The sequence below is a fragment of the Labeo rohita genome, chromosome 14 (assembly GCF_022985175.1).
Source record: "Labeo rohita strain BAU-BD-2019 chromosome 14, IGBB_LRoh.1.0, whole genome shotgun sequence".
Classification (NCBI taxonomy): Eukaryota; Metazoa; Chordata; class Actinopteri; order Cypriniformes; family Cyprinidae; genus Labeo; species Labeo rohita.
The window spans coordinates 2,959,879-2,983,046 of NC_066882.1; the positions used below are offsets into that span (position 1 = coordinate 2,959,879).

Here is a 23,168-nt window from a genome sequence, read left to right on the forward strand (position 1 = left end):
TGCGCAGTTACCGCAGCGCCGGGCAGGTTGGGATGGTCGCTTGAGCTGAAAAAATACATCACCCACCCGAATGAGCTCATCGATTATCATTCCAGACGGAAACTCCTTTATTTAGGTCTTAATAAAGAGCTTTATATCCGCATTTGAAAATGCCGGTAAGATTACAATCTCGTATCTTCATTTATCGCTGTGTAATGTGTATGTTTTTATGCCCCACCTTCCCGTCATTCCTTTGCTTTGCAACCGGAATCTCATGCAGACATCCATTTCACAGACTGTTATTTGACAGTCGCTCGTTTACCCTTAATGTTCAATTCTATGATGCATTTAATTATTATGCGATCATTTTGTCTTTTTAATGAACAGCGCTTTTTGTGCACATCCCGCTAGCTTCCTGCTAATTATTAGCTTCATAGCAAGCTCAGGTGGGGATTTAACGATGTTGTGATCGCTCATCGACTCATGTTTATGGAGATTAATGAGAAATGATGTTAAAACCGCTTAGAACAGATAAGTAGTTATGTTCTGCGTATAAAAATAATTGTTTTTTCTATTGTTTGTTGATTTAGCTGTTAGCTTGATACAGGCCGAGCGGTCATATCCGCTGCTTAGCAACAGCGTCGAGTTACATCAACCCCACCTATCAAATACATTCAACATCCATTCGACCTTTACAATAAAGGTTACCCATTAATAACCCATAGCTCAGACTTTAAAAAGCTATAATTTGATGTTTGTTTATTTATAAGCAGCTTTAGAACAGTGTTCTGTGACTTTAACAACATAAACAAGCAATAATAGTTTCATTAGTTCATTCTATTTGTCTTGTAACAATGTCTAGCAATAGACATGCATGCACAGCAGAAGATATCTGTCATTTGTTTTTCTAAAAACATTTCTGGAGTATCCCAAATAATATTTAGACATATGTGACCCTGGATCACAAAACCAGTCTTAAGGGTCATTTTTTTCAAAATTGAGATTTATTCATCATATGAAAGCTGAATAAATAAGCTTTTCATTGATGTATAGTTTGTTAGGGCAGGACAATATTTGGCCGAGATACAACTATTTAAAAATCAGGAATCTGAGGGTGCAAAAAAATCTAAATATTGAGAAAATCTTTAAAGTTCTTCAAATAATGTTCTTAACAGTGTATATTACTAATCAAAAATTAAGTTTGCATACATTTACAGTAGGAATTTTACAAAATATCTTAATGGAACATGATCTTTACTTAATTTCCTAATGATTTTTGCCATAAAAGAAAAATCAATAATTTTGACCCATACAATGTATTTTTGGCTATTGCTACAAATAAACCCCAGCGACTTAAGACTGGTTTTGTGGTCCAGGGTCACATATTTTGCACACATCTCATTTAACAAAGGTTAACTGGTGTTGACAATAATCATACTGCATTAAATATTTCACTCATTTGCTCTTAACTGACACTGATTGTAAACATACATTACCAGTCAAAAGTTTTTGAATAGTAAGATTTTTAATGTTTTTTTTTTTAAGAAGTCTCTTATGTTCACAGAGGCTGCAGTTATTTAATCCTAAGTACAACAAAAACAGTAAAATTTTGAAATATTTTTACTATTTAAAATAATGGCTTTCTATTTGAATATATTTTAAAATGTAATTTATTTCTGCGATTTCAATGCTGGATTTTTAGCATCGTTATTCCAGTCGCATGATCCTTCAGAAATCATTCTACTATTCCGATTTGCTGCTCAAAAAATATTTATTATTATTATGATATTGAAAACAGCTAGTTACAGTAGATTTTTTTCACCATTTTTTTTTTTTGATGAATCAAAAGTTCAGAACAGCATTTAATTGAAATAGAAATCTTTTGTAACATTATAACTGTCTTTATCATCACTTTTGATCAATTTAATGCATCCTTGCTAAATAAAAGCATTAGTTTCTATACTTACAAATGTATCTACACTGAAATTATTCATTTGATACAATGCACTTATTGTGTACATACATGTATTTACATTGTACTTAGATTTAAAAAAAAAATACCCGCATGTAATTACATCTTTAATTAATTTCTGTAATTACATTTATAATTACACTGTTAACCCATCCCTTACACCTTAACCCACCCTTAAACCTACCCATACCACCAAACCTCTCCCATATCCCACCTCAATAGCAGCAAAAGTGTTTTGCAATACAATATGACCACATTAAGCACATTGTACTTATTTTTTGATGTAAGTACACTGTAGTTAAGGCCACTTAATATAAAGTGGGACCAAAATGTTTCTTGAACAGGAAATCAGCATATTAGAATGATTTCTGAAGGATCATGTGACACTGAAGACTGGAGTAATGATGCTGAAAATGTAGATTTGATCACAGGAATAAATTACATTTTAAAATATATTCAAATAGAGAGCAGTTATTTTAAACAGTAAAAATATTTCAATTTTTTTACTATGTTTTTTCTTGAAAAAACATAAAAAATCTTACTGTTCAAAAGCATAGTGTATTTAAGGACAAAATTGTAAGAAATTCTGCCACGACTAAAGGACAGTCATAATTTGTATAAAAAATAATTTTAGTCACAGTTTAGATTTTACGAAATCATTACAAAATGTTATATTTTTATGTCTGACTGCCTTTGTTTGTACAGAGTAATAAGCTGGATAAACCAGAGAAGGTGGAGGTGAGTGATAACGTGAAGGTGGTGGTGAGATGTCGACCCCTCAACGAGAAGGAGAAGGTGATGGGTCACAAGCAGGCCGTCGCTGTGGACGAGATCCGGGGAACGATTACTGTGAACAAGCTAGATATGACTAGTGAGCCGCCAAAGACGTTCACCTTTGACACAGTGTTCGGCCCAGACAGTAAACAGCTGGATGTGTATAATTTAACAGCTCGACCTATTATTGACTCAGTATTAGAGGGTTACAATGGTAAGTCAAAGACAATAGAACAATAGAAAGATTTGTTGCATATATTTCAAATTTCTATCTGTTTGGCTGTAATTTGAATAATTGTTTTTTTTTTTTTTTAGGAACCATATTTGCATACGGCCAGACAGGCACAGGAAAGACGTTCACTATGGAGGGTGTCAGGGCAGTGCCTGAACTCAGAGGAATCATTCCAAATTCATTTGCTCATATATTTGGTCACATTGCAAAAGCAGAAGGAGACACCAGGTGAGAATGGGGATTGTTTCTGAGTGCTGTGCTGCTTCATTATGATTCATTATGAAGATTCTTATGATTTGTCATTCTTTTTCATGATACGCCTTTTCAAAGTTATCAGAGTGTTAAGATAAACCCTGTCGACGTGTGCTATCTGGCAGGTTTCTGGTAAGAGTTTCGTATTTGGAAATATACAATGAGGAGGTGAGAGACCTGTTGGGAAAGGACCAGATGCAGAGGCTGGAGGTGAGAAACCAACACATTGCAGCATATGTGAAAGTTCCCCATCACCGCACTTATTAGGTGTGTCATTAACCAAGCGCTCCAATATAGGTCATGATGCGTTTGACTAATGCATACATCCGCATGATATCTGCACCCACAGAATTCTACAGAAAAATTGCACCAGTTCCTGTGGAATTTAAATGCATCAAACAGAATTTGATCATTCAAAGAATTCTGCATTTTACACACTCTTTGAGGCACTGCTTATTACATTTTTTTCTGGATTTGATTATCATGTGATAATGCTTTCAGCTACAAATTGGAATATAGCTCTTTTATCTCTGTTGTCACATCTGACCATATTTACCTTATTTGATATAGTCTAATTCAGATTTTAGTGCAGATTTTTCTCCCCAGTCAGTGTTGGCAAACACTGCTTTATATAAAAACAACAACATACAGAAGCATTCAAAATTTGGGGATTTTTAAAAAAATGTTTTTATGCATTATATAAATATCAACATAACACTACGTTTGTTTTTAAAGTTTCTAATATTATTCTTTACAAAGGCTGCATTTATTTATTTAGAAAAAGTGTGAAATATTATTCCAATTAAAAAAAAAAACTCTTTTCTGTGTGAATATATTGTGTGAATATGTATGTGTGACCCCAAACTGACCCCAAACAAATAACCCTTTAACACTTCATTTAGTTTCAGTGTAATTGAGGAAGTCTGACGTAACTAAAGCTTAAATTATTAAAATAACGCAATATCATTTGTTGTGCAACTTGAATGTGGAATTGTAAAGGCAAATTCTGCAAATGATGAATACTAAACTCAAAATATAGGTCAAGGAGAGACCTGATGTAGGAGTTTACATCAAGGATCTTTCTGGATATGTGGTCAACAATGCTGACGATATGGACCGGATTATGACCCTTGGACACAAAAACCGTGAGTATATTTGAATTATTTTATAGGGCGTGCAAAGTTAGATCAGTAAAGTCTTTAAAATGCATCCTGAATGTGTCATGTTTTGTCATGAGCGCGGATGACTGCTCTATTTCTAATCAGTTATTTTAATGACTAATTACATGTTGACCAGAGCAAGAATATTAGTGCAGTACTTAAGCGGTGGGTTTGGTGCTATATAGACAGGAAGCTCTAAAGATAGCCAGCATTTGCGCTTGTCTTCATTTGTCCTTGCTCAGGTTCTGTGGGTGCGACTAATATGAACGAGCACAGCTCTCGCTCCCATGCCATCTTCACCATAACTATCGAGTGCAGCGAGAAGGGCATAGATGGAAATCAACACGTGCGCATGGGAAAGCTACACTTGGTCGATCTTGCGGTAAGCGGTCCACGTCATGTGAATGAACTTTACATTAACTTGGTTTTCTTTCCATTACTAAAGGGGATGTTTTGTTGCTCAGGGATCTGAAAGACAAGGGAAAACGGGCGCCACGGGTCAACGTCTTAAAGAGGCCACAAAAATCAACCTGTCCCTGTCCACCCTGGGAAATGTTATCTCTGCACTGGTGGATGGGAAAAGCACCCACGTGCCCTACAGGAATTCAAAACTCACCCGACTCTTACAGGACTCTTTAGGAGGAAACTCCAAAACCATGATGGTAGGGTAGTCGGCGTGCACACAGATACAAGCCTTGGCTTGTGTAGTATCCCTACTGTTGATTAAATATCTGTGTTAATGAATCCAAGCTCAGTGAAAGTACTGCACACAGTATAATTCTGTTTTGTCACACACTTATTTTGCAGTGTGCAAACATCGGCCCAGCAGATTACAATTACGATGAAACCATCAGTACGCTTCGTTATGCCAACCGTGCCAAAAACATCAAGAATAAGGCGAGGATTAATGAAGACCCCAAGGACGCACTGTTGCGCCAATTTCAGAAGGAAATCGAAGAGCTCAAGAAAAAACTGGAAGAAGGTACATCATCAGTTTTAGGTGTGTCATGTCTTTGTCAGGGTTTGATAAAGTGACAGGATGTGACTCACTGTCTCTGGTGTAACACCTAGAGTGCTGCAATTTGACTACATAAGAATCTTCCTTCTAATGGTCAGTGTTAGTAAAATGATATCTTAATATTTTAGTTGAGATCTAAGCATTTTGACGATTTGTCATATCTGGATTACAAAATGTATATCTATATATATTATTTGTTTGATCTTTTTTTTTTTTTTATCAGAGAAATCATAATTTCAATCTTACAGAAGTATAATTAATGTTTGAATGTGAGAAGTGAAGTAGTAGTTAAAAATATGTAGTTAAAAATAATTATGTTTTCAGTTTTAAAAAAAAAAAAAAAAAGAGATACTGCTGTTCAGAAGTTTGGGGTTGACTTGTGTTTTTATTTTTTATTTTTAAGTTTTTGAAAGAACCCTCTTATGGTCACCAGGGCTGCATTTATTTAATGAAAAGTGCAATAAAAAAGTAATATTGTAAAATATTATTACAATTTAAAATATTTTATTTTTGGAACATGCTTTAAAATGAAATTTATTCATTAAAGCTGAATTTTCAGCATCATTACTACAGTCTTTAGTGTCACATGATCCTTCAGAAATAAATCTAATATACTGATTTACTTTGCAAGAAACTTTCTGATTATTAAAAAAAATGGTTGTGGTGCTTTAAAATCTGTTGTATAACTATAAATGTCTTCCCTGTTAGTTTTGATCATTTTAATGCACCATTCTTGAATAAAAGTATTAATTTCTTGCGCAAAAAAAAAAAGTCTTACTGACCCCAAACATTTGAATGGTAGTGTATGTTTTCTGTGTTATTTTGAATAAACTAATATTGTGAAGACATTTATTAACTTTAATTGCACATAATTTGGCATAAGAATTTGATCAAATGGTAAGACCATCTAATTAATCAAAGCACTTTAAAAACAGTAATATAGTGAAATGCATTCAGTTATAATGTTAAAATGTGATTCCTTTGATCAAAACTGAAATTTCAACATCATTGCTCCAGTCTTCAGAGTCACATGATCCTTCAGAAATCATTCTAGTATGCTGATTTGCTGCTCAAGAAACATTTCTGATTATTATTATCTGATTATTATCAATGTTAAAAACTGAGTATTATTGAATATTATTACTGAATAATATTACTGAATATCTGAATATTATCAATGTTTTTATGTTGAAAACATAACTTTCAGTGCTTTTCAGGATTCTTTGATAAATAAGCAGTTAAGAAGAACAGCATTTATTTGATATATATTTATTTGATATTATATTTTAACATTTAATTGACTTAATAGAAAATGCACGTTCATTCGTAAACGAAACACCGCTGTGTTTGAATGGAGATGCGCAGCGGCTCAGTTGTGACTTTGTGTCAAACTATTTTTGAAGATGAAATAGAGCAAAATCCCTTAAAATCATTAAAAGCTGTCACTCATCTTAGTTCATTGCGATCTCACAAAATTATAATCAACGAAACTCTCTACACTGCTCAGTGAATGTCTTATTTACACTCTCTCTATACTTTGTTTATGAAAGAATTCGTCAGATATGTCTGTGATACATTACTCAACGTTGAAAACTAGGATGCGGGGTGTATTCAAAGCGCCGCCTTTACTGTTAACAATGCGTGACATGCTGCGCTGTGATTGGTTGAGCGGATGTATCGCATTTTGCAGTTAGTAAAACCTTAAAAACCTTTTCAATAACAACCAGATACAATACTGATTTTGGCAGGAACTCAATTTTGTAAAAAATGGCATTTATCGCGTTTTGGAAAAGAGCTCTTCATATATCTTTACTCTCGCTTTTGATCAATTTAATGCATTCTTGATGAACAGAAGTATAATTTCTTTCAAAAAACAAAAAACATCTGGCCCTCAATCTTTTTTTTTTTTTTTTTGCTAGGTGCAGCTACTGTCTGTACAGTTCAGTCTAAGCAGGAAACCATCTAGGGTTTTAGTACCAAGACACAATCCTAAACTATGCTTTATTACTGTTAAGGTGAGGAGATCTCTGGTTCTGATGGCAGCGGATCAGATGACATGGATGACGGTGAAGACGAAGTCGGAGATGGCGGTGAGAGACGCAGGAAACGAAGAGGTATGAGTCTGCCCTCATCTTTCCCATTTCATGACTAGGCAACATTAGTCACAGAGGACTCTTAAGAAAGATGATGCGGACTGTGGTTTTGGCTTTTAACCTCAAGATTTGCTTCAAATAAGGAGAGTTAGGAACATTTTGTGTTGTTTTTTGTCTTTGAGCTCATTGGATAATGTGGTTTAATCGTGCAAAATCAAGATGTTAAACTTTTATTCAGGATTATTTATAAAAACCTTTGAAATTAAAAGCTATAAAGCATCAGATGGGCAGCAGGTACCCTGACGTCATATAGGTTTCAATTGCTGGATATCAGAGTATCAGCGGAGGAAGAAACAATGTGGCTTTGGTTTACTTGTCTAGACCATCAGATCAAACAAATGTAGTTTCGTTGTGCGTCAACAACGCAAACAGTAAATGCCTGGCAATGACTCTCTTTAGTGTGTCTCTGTGCCCACGTCCAGTCCAACAGTGTAAGTGCAAGTTTATGCAATTGTTTTGTCATCATAAAATATTATCGGCCTGAATTGGAATTTTACCTCCTTTTGCTTTAATGACAGCACCTTCGTAAGCTCCACAAGAGTGTGTTAAACCTGAGAATCGTGTTCTTCAACATTGTTTGAGAGTCATCCAATCTTGTAGCCTTTCACTTTCCAGGATTTCAGAATCAGAAAGAGCTTTATTGGCAGTGTGTTTACACACACAAGGGATTTGGCTTGGTGACAAATGCAGAAAAAAGACATACGTGCATAGGAATTAAGGCAATTAAATGATATATAACAATAATAAGAAAACAATAAAAAATAAATCTTGTATAAAACAGTAATAAAGTATACACAGTGGACAAAATTATGAATATGGGCCAAAGAGAAGGTGTCTGCATCAAAATAAATGTACAAAAGTGATTTTATATACATAGAACGCATGTTACACGTTACATGCAAGTAAAATGTCTACTTTAGTGTTTCAAATAACTTTTGTGAACATAAAATATCAAATTAGATAAAATTAGTGATTGTACTAAATTTCACTATATTTTAAATGATTAAAAATGTCTTGCTGACAAATGAGTAAAACCTAGAAGGATAGGAAAAGGAAGAAGGAAAGTTTGAAGGATAGGTTTAATAGCATTGGTAAAGATTTAAAATGATAATGAACAGTGTTGGGAGTAACACATTGCAAGTAACGTGAGTTATGTAATAGGGATGCAACAATACAGTTAGTCCAGGGTTCAATACGTATCTAAGTTTTAAACCACGGTTCGGTTCTGATATTATGCCACTTCAGTGTTTTTTTTTGTTTTTTGCAACAAATTAAAGTATTAAACCTCTTTACTCTGGGAAAAAGCGTGGTTTAGTATGTCTTATTTTTTTCGATTTTTACGCAAAATAGAATGGGTTTCATTCATACTGGACGCCAGAGGGCGCCCTCGTGCAGAAAATCCACATATGCGTCAAAGAGATATCACTGATGACGTTCCGTTCCAGCTTCTCTAATATGGATATAAACAAGATATAACATTAAACGTTTTGAATGATGAAATGTAAGGACAATAAACACTCGTCTGCAATAATATATGGTTTATCTGTGTTCTTCAAGCCATCTTGTGTATTTTTCATAAGCCATTGCTAATCGACATACATTGAATATGAGTATAGAATTTATTGTCCGCCTCATTCTGTGATAAGAATCCACATCAGATCACATAATGAAGTTTTTTCAAACACTCGACTGATGTTGTGAATTAAAAGAAGTTATAATGTTTTTTTCTAACTTTTGTTTTTATAACTCTTTTGTTGGATAACAGGTTTAAAAGGCTTATCATTGCATGTCATTAGAATGGAAGATGCTCTGCGTGTTGCTTTTTCAAATATAAGCGGGGAAGCGTTTCCTCATCTCAGCACGTGAAATTGTGGGCACACATACAGCAAATTCCGACAGAAATAAAACAAGGACGTTTATGTGCAAAACCGAAAAACTGCAATTCACAAGTGCATTTTGAACAGTGGATGTTGTACCGAACGGTTTGATATTATATTGAGAATTGTGACATCCCCATTATGTAATCAGATTTAGTAATCTACTAGTGCAGTGACAGATTTTTACAAGAAAATATCTGAGTTACCTTTTCAATTAAGTAATGTCGCTTACTTTTTTTTTTCCCATTTATTGACTGAAGCTCTCCTGTTCTCATGTTGACAGAAATCAGGAGAAAGATGTTATTTTAGTTCTAGAATAAATGTGAACATGCATTAATTCATCTCACTCACAAAAAAAAGCAGATTCAGTATTCCTGACACAAATCTGCAGCAATAATTAAATATGTTAAATAATACAAATATCCTTTATGCATTTAATCCCATTTTGCGTTCTACCGTACAGACGTACAGAGTCTTTTAATGTCGTCGAATGATCTTGTTCTAAGTAAGCCTGACAGATTTTTGTTTGGTAAATGAATGACATCTTAGTGGGTGTCTTCTATAAATCATAGTAAAAAAAATGTTTGATAATCATTGTTTTTTGCTCAGAAAAAAAAACGAAATTAAACAGGACACATTCTAATGTGCAAGGGAAACATTTTAAAGCTGTATTAAACTATTATTGTTTTAATGCTTGAAAACCCCTTTTTGTTGCTGACCCATGCAAAGATTTTGTAAATAACATATCAAAACCTCACATCTGTAAATGGCGCTTTTGGTCTCTTTCTCTGTATCTCGGTTTTTCTCTGTATCTCTCTCTCTCTCTCTGATCGTTGTGGTGCAGTTAGTTGTTGGTCTTTCAGTCTCTCTCTCTCTTGCAGACAGTGGCGGCAGTAGTTCAGACTCTGCCTGTTACTTAGCGCAGCACTTTGAGGAGAGATCCCAGACTAGTGAGTGGGAGCAGCACATGGATATTGTCAATCATTCCTACCTCTTGTGCTCCCTTAATCACCGTCTTTCCCAAATACACAATCCCTCTTGCACCCAGACATCAGCACACTCCAATCATCATGTAAATGTACACTGCCATTCAAAAGTTTGGGGTCAGTGACAAAACCAGTGTGGGTCACCAATGTGACATCTGATTAATCTAAACACTGTAATGAGATTATATGTTACAATTAACTGATTGCTGTGATCAAAGCTGAATTTTCAGCATCATTACTCTAGTCTTTAGTGTCACATGATCCTTCAGAAATTATTCTAATATGTAGGACTTTAAACATTAAAATTTTAATAAATTGATGTAAGTTTCATAATTTAACCATTTTAACCATTTAATAAAGAGTCCAGAAAAATTGAAATAGAAAAAAAACGGAATCCAGAAAAATTTTGGAGGAAAAAAAATCAGAATTTGAGAAAATATGAAACAGATTTCACAGGGCCCTAAATATGCTGATTTGCTGCTCAAGTGCTCAAGAAACATTTCTGATTAGTATCAATGTTAAAAACTTTTTTTTTTGTTATGTTGAAAACATAATTTTCAGTAGTCTTCAGGGTTTTTTGATTAAATAAGTAGTTCAGATGAACAGCATTTATTTAATATTTTATATTAAATACACACAGGTGCATCTCAATAAATTAGAATGCCGTGGAAAAGTTCATTTATTTCAGTATTTCAACTCAAATTGTGAAACTTGTGTATTAAATAAATTCAGTGCACACAGACTGAAGTAGTTTAAGTCTTTTGTTCTTTTAATTGTGATGATTTTGGCTCATATTTAACAAAAACCCACCAATTCACTATCTCAACAAATTAGAATATGGTGACATGCCAATCAGCTAATCAACTCAAAACACCTGCAAAGGTTTCCTGAGCCTTCAAAATGGTCTCTCAGTTTGGTTCACTAGGCTACACAATCATGGGGAAGACTGCTGATCTGACAGTTGTCCAGAAGACAATCTTTGACACCCTTCACAAGGAGGGTAAGCCACAAACATTCACTGCCAAAAAAGCTGGCTGTTCACAGAGTGCTGCATCCAAGCATGTTAACAGATAGTTGAGTGGAAGGAAAGAGTATGAAAGAAAAAGATGCACAACCAACCGAGAAAACCGCAGCCTTGAGAGGCTTGTCAAGCAAAATCAATTCAAGAATTTGGGTGAACTTCACAAGGAATGGACTGAGGCTGGGGTCAAGGCATCAAGAGCCACCACACACAGACGTGTCAAGGAATTTGGCTACAGTTGTCGTATTCCTCTTGTTAAGCCACTCCTGAACCACAGGCGACGTCAGAGGTGTCTTACCTGGGCTAAGGAGAAGAAGAAATGGACTGTTGCCCAGTGGCCCAAAGTCCTCTTTTCAGATGAGAGCAAGTTTTGTATTTCATTTGGAAACCAAGGTCCTAGAGTCTGGAGGAAGGGTGGAGAAGCTCATAGCCCAAGTTGCTTGAAGTCCAGTGTTAAGTTTCCACAGTCTGTGATGATTTGGGGTGCAATGTCTTCTGCTGGTGTTGGTCCACTGTGTTTTTTGAAAACCAAAGTCACTGCACCCGTTTACCAAGAAATTTCCTTCTGCTGACCAGCTTTTTAAAGATGCTGATTTCATTTTTCAGCAGGATTTGGCACCTGCCCACACTGCCAAAAGCACCTAAAGTTGGTTAAATGACCATGGTGTTGGTGTGCTTGACTGGTCAGCAAACTCACCAGACTTCAAGAGGAAATTGAGAAACAAGAGACCAAAAAATGCAGATGGGCTGAAGGCCACTGTCAAAGAAACCTGGGCTTCCATACCAGTTCAGCAGTGCCACAGACTGATCACCTCCATGTCACACCGAATTGAGGCAGAAATTAAAGCAAAAGGAGCCCCTAATGTTTATTGGTCTTATGAAGTATTCTAATTTATTGAGATAGTGAATTGGTGGGTTTTTGTTAAATGTGAGCCAAAATCATCACAATTAAAAGAACCAAAGCCTTAAACTACTTCAGTCTGTGTGCACTGAATTTATTTGAGTTGAATTACTTAAATAAATGAACTCTTCCATTATATACCTTATATACCTTAAATCTTACTTTTGATCAGTTTAATGCATTCATGATGAACGGAAGCATTAATTTGTAATATTACATTTGGACCTCAAACTTTTGAACAGTATTCTCAGCCCCCACTGTCTGATGCATATTAATGAAATTAATTTTCAAAAAACTTAATCAATGCTTAAGCTCTGACGCGGCACCCACTGCTAATCATAAAATCTACCCAGCTTCTAATAACTTTTAATAAACAATACAAATGAAATTATGCAGCAGTCAGGCCGTCGTTTTAATTAGCATAAAACAGATGTGTAATAACTTGAATCAGTGGGTAGTGGCACTCGGTGACACAGCAGAAGCTGAATATAGGACATCACTTCTTCCGACAGGAACTCTAAAAATGGTTTACAGGCATCACCTCTTTCAGTGAAACTAGCATCTGATTACTTCATGTTTATCATCTTCCTTTCGGGTGCATCTCACAGTTTCCTTCTGCATCAGCCTAATGATCAGTGACTGCGGTCTTATTTCACACAGACCCAAACTGCAAACCTGACTCCTCGTTAAAAGACATTTAGATGATGAGATGATATGTGCTTCTGTTTTCTCTCTTCTTGTGCAACGTGCTGGCCATGTGACTTCTCTGCTCTAAATTCAAGACCCGAGAGGTTGGTGTTACAATCTCCTCATCAGCCCAACCTCCAGTCACCTCCAGACTCTAGAAATGTGCTTTGTGTTACTCTGAGTTTCACTGTCCCACAAATGAGATGGTCAGACAGAACAAAAAATCTGTCTTTAAATTCAGGTGTTTGAAATGTGTGTTCCGTGTCAGAATGTCTTTTTTTTTTTTTTTTTGTGTGACTCTGCCCACTGCCAATATAACCAGTAGTATTTTGACACCCTGGGTTGCCAGTTGGTGGAAACAGCATATTGCAGCCATAGAAGTCAGAAAACAAACTAGGTCAGATATCACAGATTCTACCTGACCTCAAATACCTCAGCATCCACCTAAAAAGCTCTATGATCAGAAGAATATTAAACGTGAATAAATCAACTCATATTGCTGGTTGCCTTTTATTGTCAATTGCACTCGTTTCTGTTGCGTGTCCTCAATCTGGCAACCCATGTGAGTGGGAGAAACAACTCTCTCCATTATTTTTAATTTGGACTGCAGTAACTGTACCCCGGTAGCTGTTAATATTACATACTGCACCTTTAATTCAATCACTGACAGTGGATTATGTTAGATCTCTAATGTGTCTAATTGACAGATACATCGGTTGTCTTTTATGCACATTATGCACCCATCTTATGAAAAATGATCTTCAAGCTCATTAGAGCATAGTTTGGCATTTTATTTTACTGATTCTGCCTTGGTCACAAATGCGCTGACAGCATTAAAGCTTCTTGCTGACCATTAAAAATGAAACCTGCCAAATTATCTGTTTTCATTTTAAAATAAATTAAAATCAGAAACAAATAGAAGATTATTCAGATAAATCAAGCTGGGTGAGACAGAAAGCCTGAGCACTGTATTTTCATAGGGTTTCTTAAACTAAGATTGGTGAGTTGATAGAAACCCAAGAATGAAAGGTAAAACTTATAACATATATTTGTGAAATCAAAACAAAACGCTTTCTAAAAAGATATTTCATTTGTTTACCTGCACATCATGTCATCAGTAACCTACATTGGAGAATCATGAATATGCAAATGTGTTGTTAAATTGTTGAAATATTAACTTCAAGTCAAGGGACGAAGAGATTCAGCTGACAAAAAGTCCCTGTATTAGCGCCTCAATGATTAAGTAACACTGAGGATGAGTAAAATCTATTGACATTTATTGCTGCCACCAGTAAATGGGTCATTCTACATAAATGTCCACTTTTCCTATGGCAAGATATTAAAATGTAGATCTTTTTTTATGATTTAAAATTCAGACCACATTTTGACTTTATAAATACATATAAATAACAGCTTAATATTTTTTGTTTTAAGTCTTTTTTGTTGCAATTATTTAAAGACCACATGTACCATTTTTTTTTTCTCACTGGCGTTACCTTCTTTGGCAATATTAAAGGTTTTTATAAAATATGTGACCCTGGATCACAAAACCATTGATGTATGGTTTGTTATGATAGGACAATATTTGGCCGAGATACAACCATTTAAAAATCAGGAATCTGAGGGTGCAAAAAAATAAAAAATATTGAGAAAATCGCCTTTAAAGCTCTTCAAATAGTGTTCTTAACTATGTATATGACTAATCAAAAATTAAGTTTTCATACATTTACAGTAGGAATTTTACAAAATATCTTCATGGAACATGATCTTTACTTAATTTCCTAATGATTTTTGCCATAAAAGAAAAATCAATAATTTTGACCCATACAATGTATTTTTGGCTATTGCTACAAATAAACCCCAGCGAATTAAGACTGGTTTTGTGGTCCAGGGTCACATATTATTTCTAGATCCCCCCCCGCACATGTAGTCAGAGTGACAGAAAAAACACCAGTGACACAATGAATCAGCAGTGACATGCGTAATACTTTATATACTGATCTTCACTGTTCTTACCAATTAGGAAGGTAACACCAGTGACAATTTTCATTAAAAGTACATTTTACAAAATGGCTGCTGCAAGGTATCAAACCACATGTTGTCAATCATGGTATACTCACTAAATTAAGTAGTTTAATCCATTAGTATTCTAGTTTTTTTTTTTTTTTTTTTTTTTCCAAATCCCTAACAATAAGGTAGGTCATACCAGTGACTTTAACTAAAAACATCATATGAAATCATGAGATAAATGAGAAAATTTCTGATTACTGAAAAGAGCGAGTGGACTTAACATGGGCCTTTTTTCATAGATCTTTATGAAATAGGAAGAAGTCAAGTGATGTCATCAGTGTGATTTTTATTTTTAAAATATGTTTGTTAAACGGTAACAGCAGTGACAACTCCAGGGGACCACTACTTTTATTATACATTTTATAAGATTTGTTTAGTTTTTTTATGCCATTTACATCATATTTGATAGGTATGAATAGATTGTATTTTAAATGGTAGAAAAAACATTTTTGACCTCAAAATAAAGCACTTTTGTACATGGCTGTGGGGATGAGCGGTTTTGTGGTGCTTGGAATGCTATATAATTAATTAAAAAACAAATAGTGGCACATTAATGGCTCGAGGATGTAATTGTTCGAATAACACATTGTTTTATTTAAAAATACAAAGAAATTGTAATCCTAAAGTGTTCTTTAAGTGTAACATTTCTGTAAAGGCTAGAGACAGAAAAATGGACATTTCCATAGAATGATCCAAATGTCATATGTTTGTGATACTAATCTCTATTTTCTAAACGCAAAATATCATTGATTTTCGATAAATAAGACCCAAACATGTCCTTTGTGAGATTCACCCAGCAATAAGTCACAATGCTATCCATCTTTGGACACCTCATGTGAAAAATGTCTGGGTTTGTGGTTAGTAACTGAGTTTGTGGTTAGTAACTGATTACAAGTAACCTGGATTACATAATCTGATTCCAAACATTAAGTACCTGTAATTAGATTACATTTTAAAATACTCATAATCAGATTACAGTTACTTTTTAAGGATTACATTATTACGTAGTATTCACACAATAGCAGTAAATTATGTTGAATTTTTTGATTCATTCCAGTTATTATTTTTTTGTGGCATTTTATTTTCTAAATGAATCTATAATTGAGATTGCTGATGCATAGCTGTGAAATATGTCTTCGTCATATGCAATGACCTTTACTGATTATTAATTTTGGAAGTCTGGACAAAAATATTTAAAACCTGGAAAACTTTGGCCATGTTAGGTCAAAAGTAATCAAAAAGTAATCAGACTACATTACCTAAAATGTGTAATCCAGATTACTTACGAACTACAATTTTCATCATGTAATTTGTAATCTGTTAAGTAATCTACCCAGAACTGAATATCAAATAGTGTGGAAATATTAATGTAATATTTTTATGGTGCCTTGTCACCAGCGTATGGAAAAACTGGGATGTATTTCAGTGGGGTAAGAGATTGCTGCTAACGTTATTTCTCCTGTTGCCATGCGCTTACATAATGCACAAGAGTTTCTAAATGCTTCTTCTGACGTTTCATCTGTTTTTGTATCTGTGTCATGCTAAGGGAGGAAGAAGGTGTCTCCTGACAAGATGGTGGAGATGCAAGCTAAGATCGAAGAAGAACGGAAAGCACTGGAGGCCAAACTGGACATGGAAGAGGAAGAGAGGAACAAAGCTCGTGCAGAGCTTGAGAAACGAGAGAAAGACCTTCTCAAAGCACAGTGAGTCATTGAATCTGTCTACCAAAACTATGATCTCTAAACCTAGCAGCACAAATGTGAATAGAACAAGTGTAGGAGTACAATAGTGTCATGCTTTGTGTTGTTTCCTGTATCTCAGACAAGAGCATCATTTGTTACTCGAGAAGCTGTCTGCTCTGGAGAAGAGGGTTATTGTTGGTGGAGTTGATTTACTGGCTAAAGCCGAGGAGCAAGAGAAGCTTCTGGAAGAATCCAACAATGAACTGGAGGAGAGGAGGAAGAGGGCCGAGCAGCTCCGAAGAGAACTGGAAGAAAAGGAGGTAGAGATGAGCAGATTCATGCTTGACTAGGTATTCTTGTATTTTATCATTACATAAAGATTCATGTTTGCAAATTTCAAAAAACAGCAAGAGCGCTTGGATATCGAGGAGAAATACACCAGTTTACAGGAAGAGGCTCAAGGCAAGACCAAGAAACTGAAGAAAGTGTGGACCATGTTGATGGCAGCCAAATCTGAGGTGCAATTTCATGTGCTTTCAAATAGCACAGTTATTACAGTTAGTTATACCACTGAACTTTTTACTGAAGAACGTCTGTTGTGTTTCAGATGGCTGATTTGCAGCAAGAGCATCACAGAGAGATCGAAGGTCTGCTGGAAAACATCCGGCAGCTGAGCAGAGAGCTGCGTCTACAGATGCTCATCATTGATAACTTCATTCCTCAGGAATATCAGGTTTTCGTTTATGCTTATACACTAGCAGTCAAAAGTTTACAATAGCTAAATGTAATCTAGTGATCAAAACATGCTGTTGTTGATAAAGATCTCATACTTCAGCTTCATTAAACCACCCTTTTCTAGATCACAGGAAATGTCAAGTGGCCCATATGTCAAAAGTCTTTGTCTGACATGAGCATATTATGTGCTACTCCACAGAGAAAATAGTTTTGTTCTGTTTAAATGTTTTTAATCAAGTTAAAATATTTGTCCTAAATTTAGTCTTTGACTACTTAGGAGAATATCATATTTTTCTAAGAAGTCTTAAATGTCTTACTTAGTTTCTAATTTACAATTTAGAGGGTTTCTGCCGGCTTTACCGGGAAAACCCATATATTTTTGCCACTCCGAAAGCGCCACCTGCTGGCAGCGAATGAATTAGCATTTTCAATAAGCCCGTCTGCTGTTTTTTGTTCCAAATTGACCAAAGTGGGAAAAAAAAGTTGTAAATGTGAACTGGTGGACTGACAAGAGGATAAAGCATTATAAAAATCTAAGCAATTAAGACAGTAAAATATATTCAAGTGTTTAAATGAATGATAATTGATACTTTTCACTTGTAAAATGGAATAAAATCAAATGAAATGCGATCATTTTATAAAAGATGTTGTCCTACCTGCTTGTATGTGACCCTTGACCACAAAACCAGTCTTAAGTAGCACAGTATATTTGTAGCAATAGCCAAAAATACATTGTGTGGGTCAAAATGATCAATTTTCTTTATATGACAAAAATCATTAGGATATTAAGATCATGTTCCATGAAGATATTTTGTAAATTTCCTACAGTAAATATATCAAAACTTAATTTTTGATTAGTAATATGCATTGCTAAAAACTGCATTTGGACAACTTTAAAGGCGACTTTCTTAGTATTTATATATATATATATAATTATTATTATTATTATTATTATTATTTTTTTTGCACCCTCAGATTCCAGATTTTCAAATGGTGTATCTCGGCCAAATATTGTCCTATCCTGTTGATGTATAGATCTCAGTTGTAAAAAATGGACTCTTATGACTGGTTTTTGTGGTCCAGGGGTCACATGGTATTAATTTTATTTGTGTAGGTCTTAAAAAAGGTTTTAAAAAGTCTTAAATTTGAGCGTAACAATTCTGCATATACCCTGTGATTAATTTCACAGAAAATGAGATGTCTTATCGTATATTATTTTGCTCCAAGTAAATTTATCTTGATTTATGAATCTTCAGACATTTGCATTGCAAAACGATACAAAAATACAGAAGAAGAACATTATTTGTTGCAGTGTGATCAGAAGATACAGTAAAAGTTATTTCCATATTATAATGGTTGGTAGCAAAGCTATTCAAGCCTTACGTTTTTTAAATTAATTTGAAAGTAATGGATATTGATTAGAACTGTTTTTAAACATAGAACTGTTGCTGATAAAACTCCTTTTCTTCTTCCAGGACATTTACATTAAGATAACATATTGATGTATCGTGTTCCCTTAAATGAATTCTTTAGATTTTCTTTACTTTGTCTTCAAAAGATCTTTTAAAAAATTTTACGGTTACGTTAATTTAACCTGTTTTAATAACGGAAGTATTGTTTCTTGCTTCTCCTGCACTGACACAGCGCTTCAGGATGCAGCATTTCATGCAAGCATGCAAATCATTTTTTGCTTATTCCCCACTTCTCAGGATTTGATTAGTCTGATATTTTTGCTGATAATAAAGTGTGAAATGCTGCACTTGCACAATAGATGGTGTAAATGTCAAAACTGAGCTGGCAAATTAACTGTACAGAAAGTCTTAAAGAGCTAGTTCACTCCAAAAATGAATCTTCTGTATCATTTAACCTCTTGATGTCGTTCCAAGCCCGTATAACACACTTTGATCTGTGAAAACACAGAAGATATTAAGTGTTGTTCTTTTTCTTTTTGGTAAGTACAGTGAAAATCAGTGATTACCCAAAGCTGTTTAAAATATAGATATTTTCTGCAGAATAAAGAAACACACACAGGTCTGGATCCAGAATTGTCATTTTGAGTTAACTTTCCCTTTAAGGGTCGAATGTCTCAAACTGGAATAATGAGCTGTATTAACTAGCTTTGCTTATTTGCTCCCAGGGTTTAACATGAATTTCACTTAATATTAATCTCAGCGTTTCAGTTGAAAATGTGCAAATGATATATTTTCTGTTTGTGTTATGTACAGGAGATGATTGAGAACTATGTGCACTGGAATGAGGACATTGGCGAATGGCAGCTGGTGAGCTTCTTTAACATTTCATTAGATCTGGCATGATATGTTTGGGCGCAATAAATATATGTAATACAGCTGATCTGTTTGCTGTTTTTTAGAAATGTGTGGCCTACACTGGCAACAACATGAGAAAACAGACACCTGTGTCGGACAAGAAAGAAAAAGATGTAAGCGTCCGTTCTGATCAAATGAGGCACACGTGATGCGTGCTGCTCCCTTTTCATTTAATTTCTGTCCTCTGTTCCTCTTTTGTGATCCAGCCGTTTGAAGTGGACCTGTCCCATGTGTATCTGGCCTACACTGAGGAGAGCATGAGACAGTCCCTAATGAAGCTAGAAAGGCCTCGGACATCAAAAAGTGGAAAGTCCAGGCCTAAAACCGGTCGTAGGTGAGGTGTGATGCTCTATTTTATTTTTGGACTTGGTTCACGCCTTTGTTGTGATGTTGTTTAAAGGTATACTCTGTAATTGCTGAAAGCATATGTGAGCCTGGACCACAAAACCAGTCTTAAGTTGCTGGTGTATATTTGCAGCAATAGCCAAAAATACATCGTATGGGTCACAATTATTGATTTTTCTTTTATGCCAAAAATCATTAGGAAATTAAGTACAGATCATGTTCCATGAAGATATTTTGTAAAATTCCTACTGTATTTTTTTGATTAGTAATATACATTGTTAAGAACTTTATTTGGACACCTTTAAAGGAAGTTTTCTCAATAGTTTGATTTTTTTATTTTTTTTTTTTTTTTTGCACCCTCAGATTCCAGGTTTTCAAATAGTTGTATCTCGAACAAATATTGTCCTATCCTAACAAACCATACATCAATAGAAAGCTTATTTATTTTTGAAAAATTGACCCTTATGACTGGTTTTGTGATCCAGGGTCACATATTATAAGCATATATCACAATATTCTGTGTCCGTAATTATGTATTGTGATATAGTTATAGAAAAGTAATTCAGAAACCTTAATAATTTTTGTTTGTTATTTAATTTAATAATAAAGCATGTCTCTGTAAGGCATGGAGTTACATACGTGATCCGAAGTCAAACATCTCCGCATTTCTGTGCACAATTGCACTTTTTTCCTAATTTTCACGAACTTGTTTTTGTATTTGAAGTCTCTTTTGCTCACCAAGACTGCATTTATGTGCATATATTTTAAATAAATATAAATACTGAAAACCCATTTTCTGTGAATATATTATAAATTGTGAATATATTTCTGTGATGCAAAACTGAATTATCAGCATCATTACTCCAGTCTTCAGTGTTACGTGATCCTTCAGACATCATTTTAATATGCTGATATGCTACTCAAGAAATGTTTCTGATTATTATCAATGTCAAAAAGCGCTGATTCCCACAAAAGCATAACTTTTTTTACACACTTTTGTGGAACTACACACACACACACACACACACACACACACACACACACACACACACACACACACATATATATATATATATATATATATATATATATATATATATATATATACACGCAGTACTGTGCAAAAGTCTTAGGCCACTAGTATTTTCTCCAGCTAAAAATGATTTAAAGTAAGTTATTTCTATCTTTTGCTGTAGTGTGTCAGTAAAAATATCAGTTCCTAACATTTGCCATTAATTGTAATAATCTAGTGAGATTTTTGTTTGCACAAGTAGTCTGACAAAAGCCAGTGCTCCAAAACACCATCATCCAGTCTGTCTCTGGAATGACATGAAGAGACAGAAAAACTGAGACAGACTAAATCCAGAAGAACTGTGGCAGCATCTCCAAGATGTTTCAAGTAACCTACCTGCACAGCTACCTGAAAAACACAGGTGCACCTAGGGCAAAAGCTGCTTTAAATGCAAAGGATGGTCACATCAAATGCTGATTTATTTTAGTTAATAGAAGTTCATTGATAAAGAAAATCTATTTATGACACTGTTTTTGACAGCATCCTCATTTTTGTGCCTAACTGCCTAAAAATTTTAACAGTACTGTAGCTTTGTAGGTATAGGTTTCTTAAAGCATCTTGGAGATGTTGCCACAGTTCTTCTGGATTTAGTCTGTCTCCGTTTTTTCTGTTTCTTAAGACAGACTGGATTGAAATGAATGTTTAAGCAAAATGAATGTTTAGAAATGTAAACTGATATTTCTTACTGACACACTACAGCAACAGACTGACTTTAACTGACTTTAAACCATTTTTTAGTTGATGAAAATACTAGTGGCCTAAGACTTTTGCACAGCACTGTGTGTATATATATATATATATATATATATATATATATAAGAGTTCAGATGCAAAAGCCTCTAAATCCTGTATTTCTTTAAAATTAGCATTTCATTCTAGCTACTTTGTATATGTTTCTATGTAAGTACTGGTACTTCAGTTTGGGCTGAGTCTGTAATTTAACAAGTTTAAAGTAAAAGTATTTGATGGATGTATACTATGTGTCAGGAGCATTATCTCATGTCTCATTATCTCATTTTTGACCAAGGTGGCTTTTAGCTGGTTTTGCATCTGAACTCTTCATATATTTATTTGAAACCGAAATCTTTGGTAACATTATAAATGTCATTACTGTCACATTTGTGCAATTTCAGCAATTACGAACTGAATTTGCAAACTTCTTTCAATCATCTTAATGATACACAGACCTATATTTGCATGTCTAAATGTCTGTTTTTCCCCAATTGCATTGTTCCAGGAAACGTTCCTCCAAACCAGAAGCTGCGATTGAATCCCTGCTGCAGTGAGCCTTTTGTCTGACAAAGACTACCATATTTTGTGCATTTTCAAGGCCAGTCCAGTATATGTCTTAGGAAATACTGATTCTTGTGACATTAAGGCACTTTGGCATAAGTGTAGATGAAAATAAATCATGTGTTAATATGCAGGAATTCCAGAGCTGCTCCAAAGCTGGGTTTAGGTGAGGATAGTTTGCTGTAAAATGTCTGTTAATGATAGCACTACAAAAGGCACATTTCACCTTTAACATAAACACTGTTACTGTATATTCTGCTTCACACTGATGGCTGGGATGAGCCGGTTATTGATCCGCCACAAGTTGAGCTTGCCGTCAGGGAATATGCTATTGAGAAACAAATCTAATCTTAATGTTTTATACAATTGGCAGCGTGCAATTGCTTTAGCTTTATGTATACAAGCTATGCTACTTCATGTTTTTTTTATAGTGAGAATGTGCATGCCATGTTTCCCTGGCTGTTGTGCCATTAGCTCAGTTAACTCTAATTGTAATGTATTTTCATTGTGCACTGTAGTACCATTAGTCTTACATAAAAATGTTTACATTTTTTTTTTTTTTTTTTGTCCTGTATTCCTCTTTAAATTATTAAATTATTTTACAAGGAACAAGGAAGTGTTGTTTTTTATTT

The 23,168-nt window shown here is 34.6% G+C and overlaps 1 protein-coding gene across 1 annotated transcript; it reads left to right on the forward strand.

The window, feature by feature from the left end:
* On the forward strand, positions 1–23,121 carry kif3a (kinesin family member 3A). The gene is made up of 17 exons (XM_051127808.1): positions 1–155; positions 2,657–2,939; positions 3,041–3,185; positions 3,335–3,419; positions 4,249–4,354; positions 4,612–4,751; positions 4,834–5,031; positions 5,177–5,351; positions 7,403–7,501; positions 16,629–16,785; positions 16,904–17,084; positions 17,172–17,282; positions 17,372–17,497; positions 19,725–19,778; positions 19,871–19,939; positions 20,033–20,160; positions 22,481–23,121. Exons 1-17 carry the CDS (start codon positions 150–152, stop codon positions 22,527–22,529), a joined length of 2,112 nt encoding a protein of 703 aa, XP_050983765.1. The 5' UTR covers positions 1–149; the 3' UTR covers positions 22,530–23,121.
* The last annotated feature ends 47 nt before the right edge of the window (positions 23,122–23,168 follow it).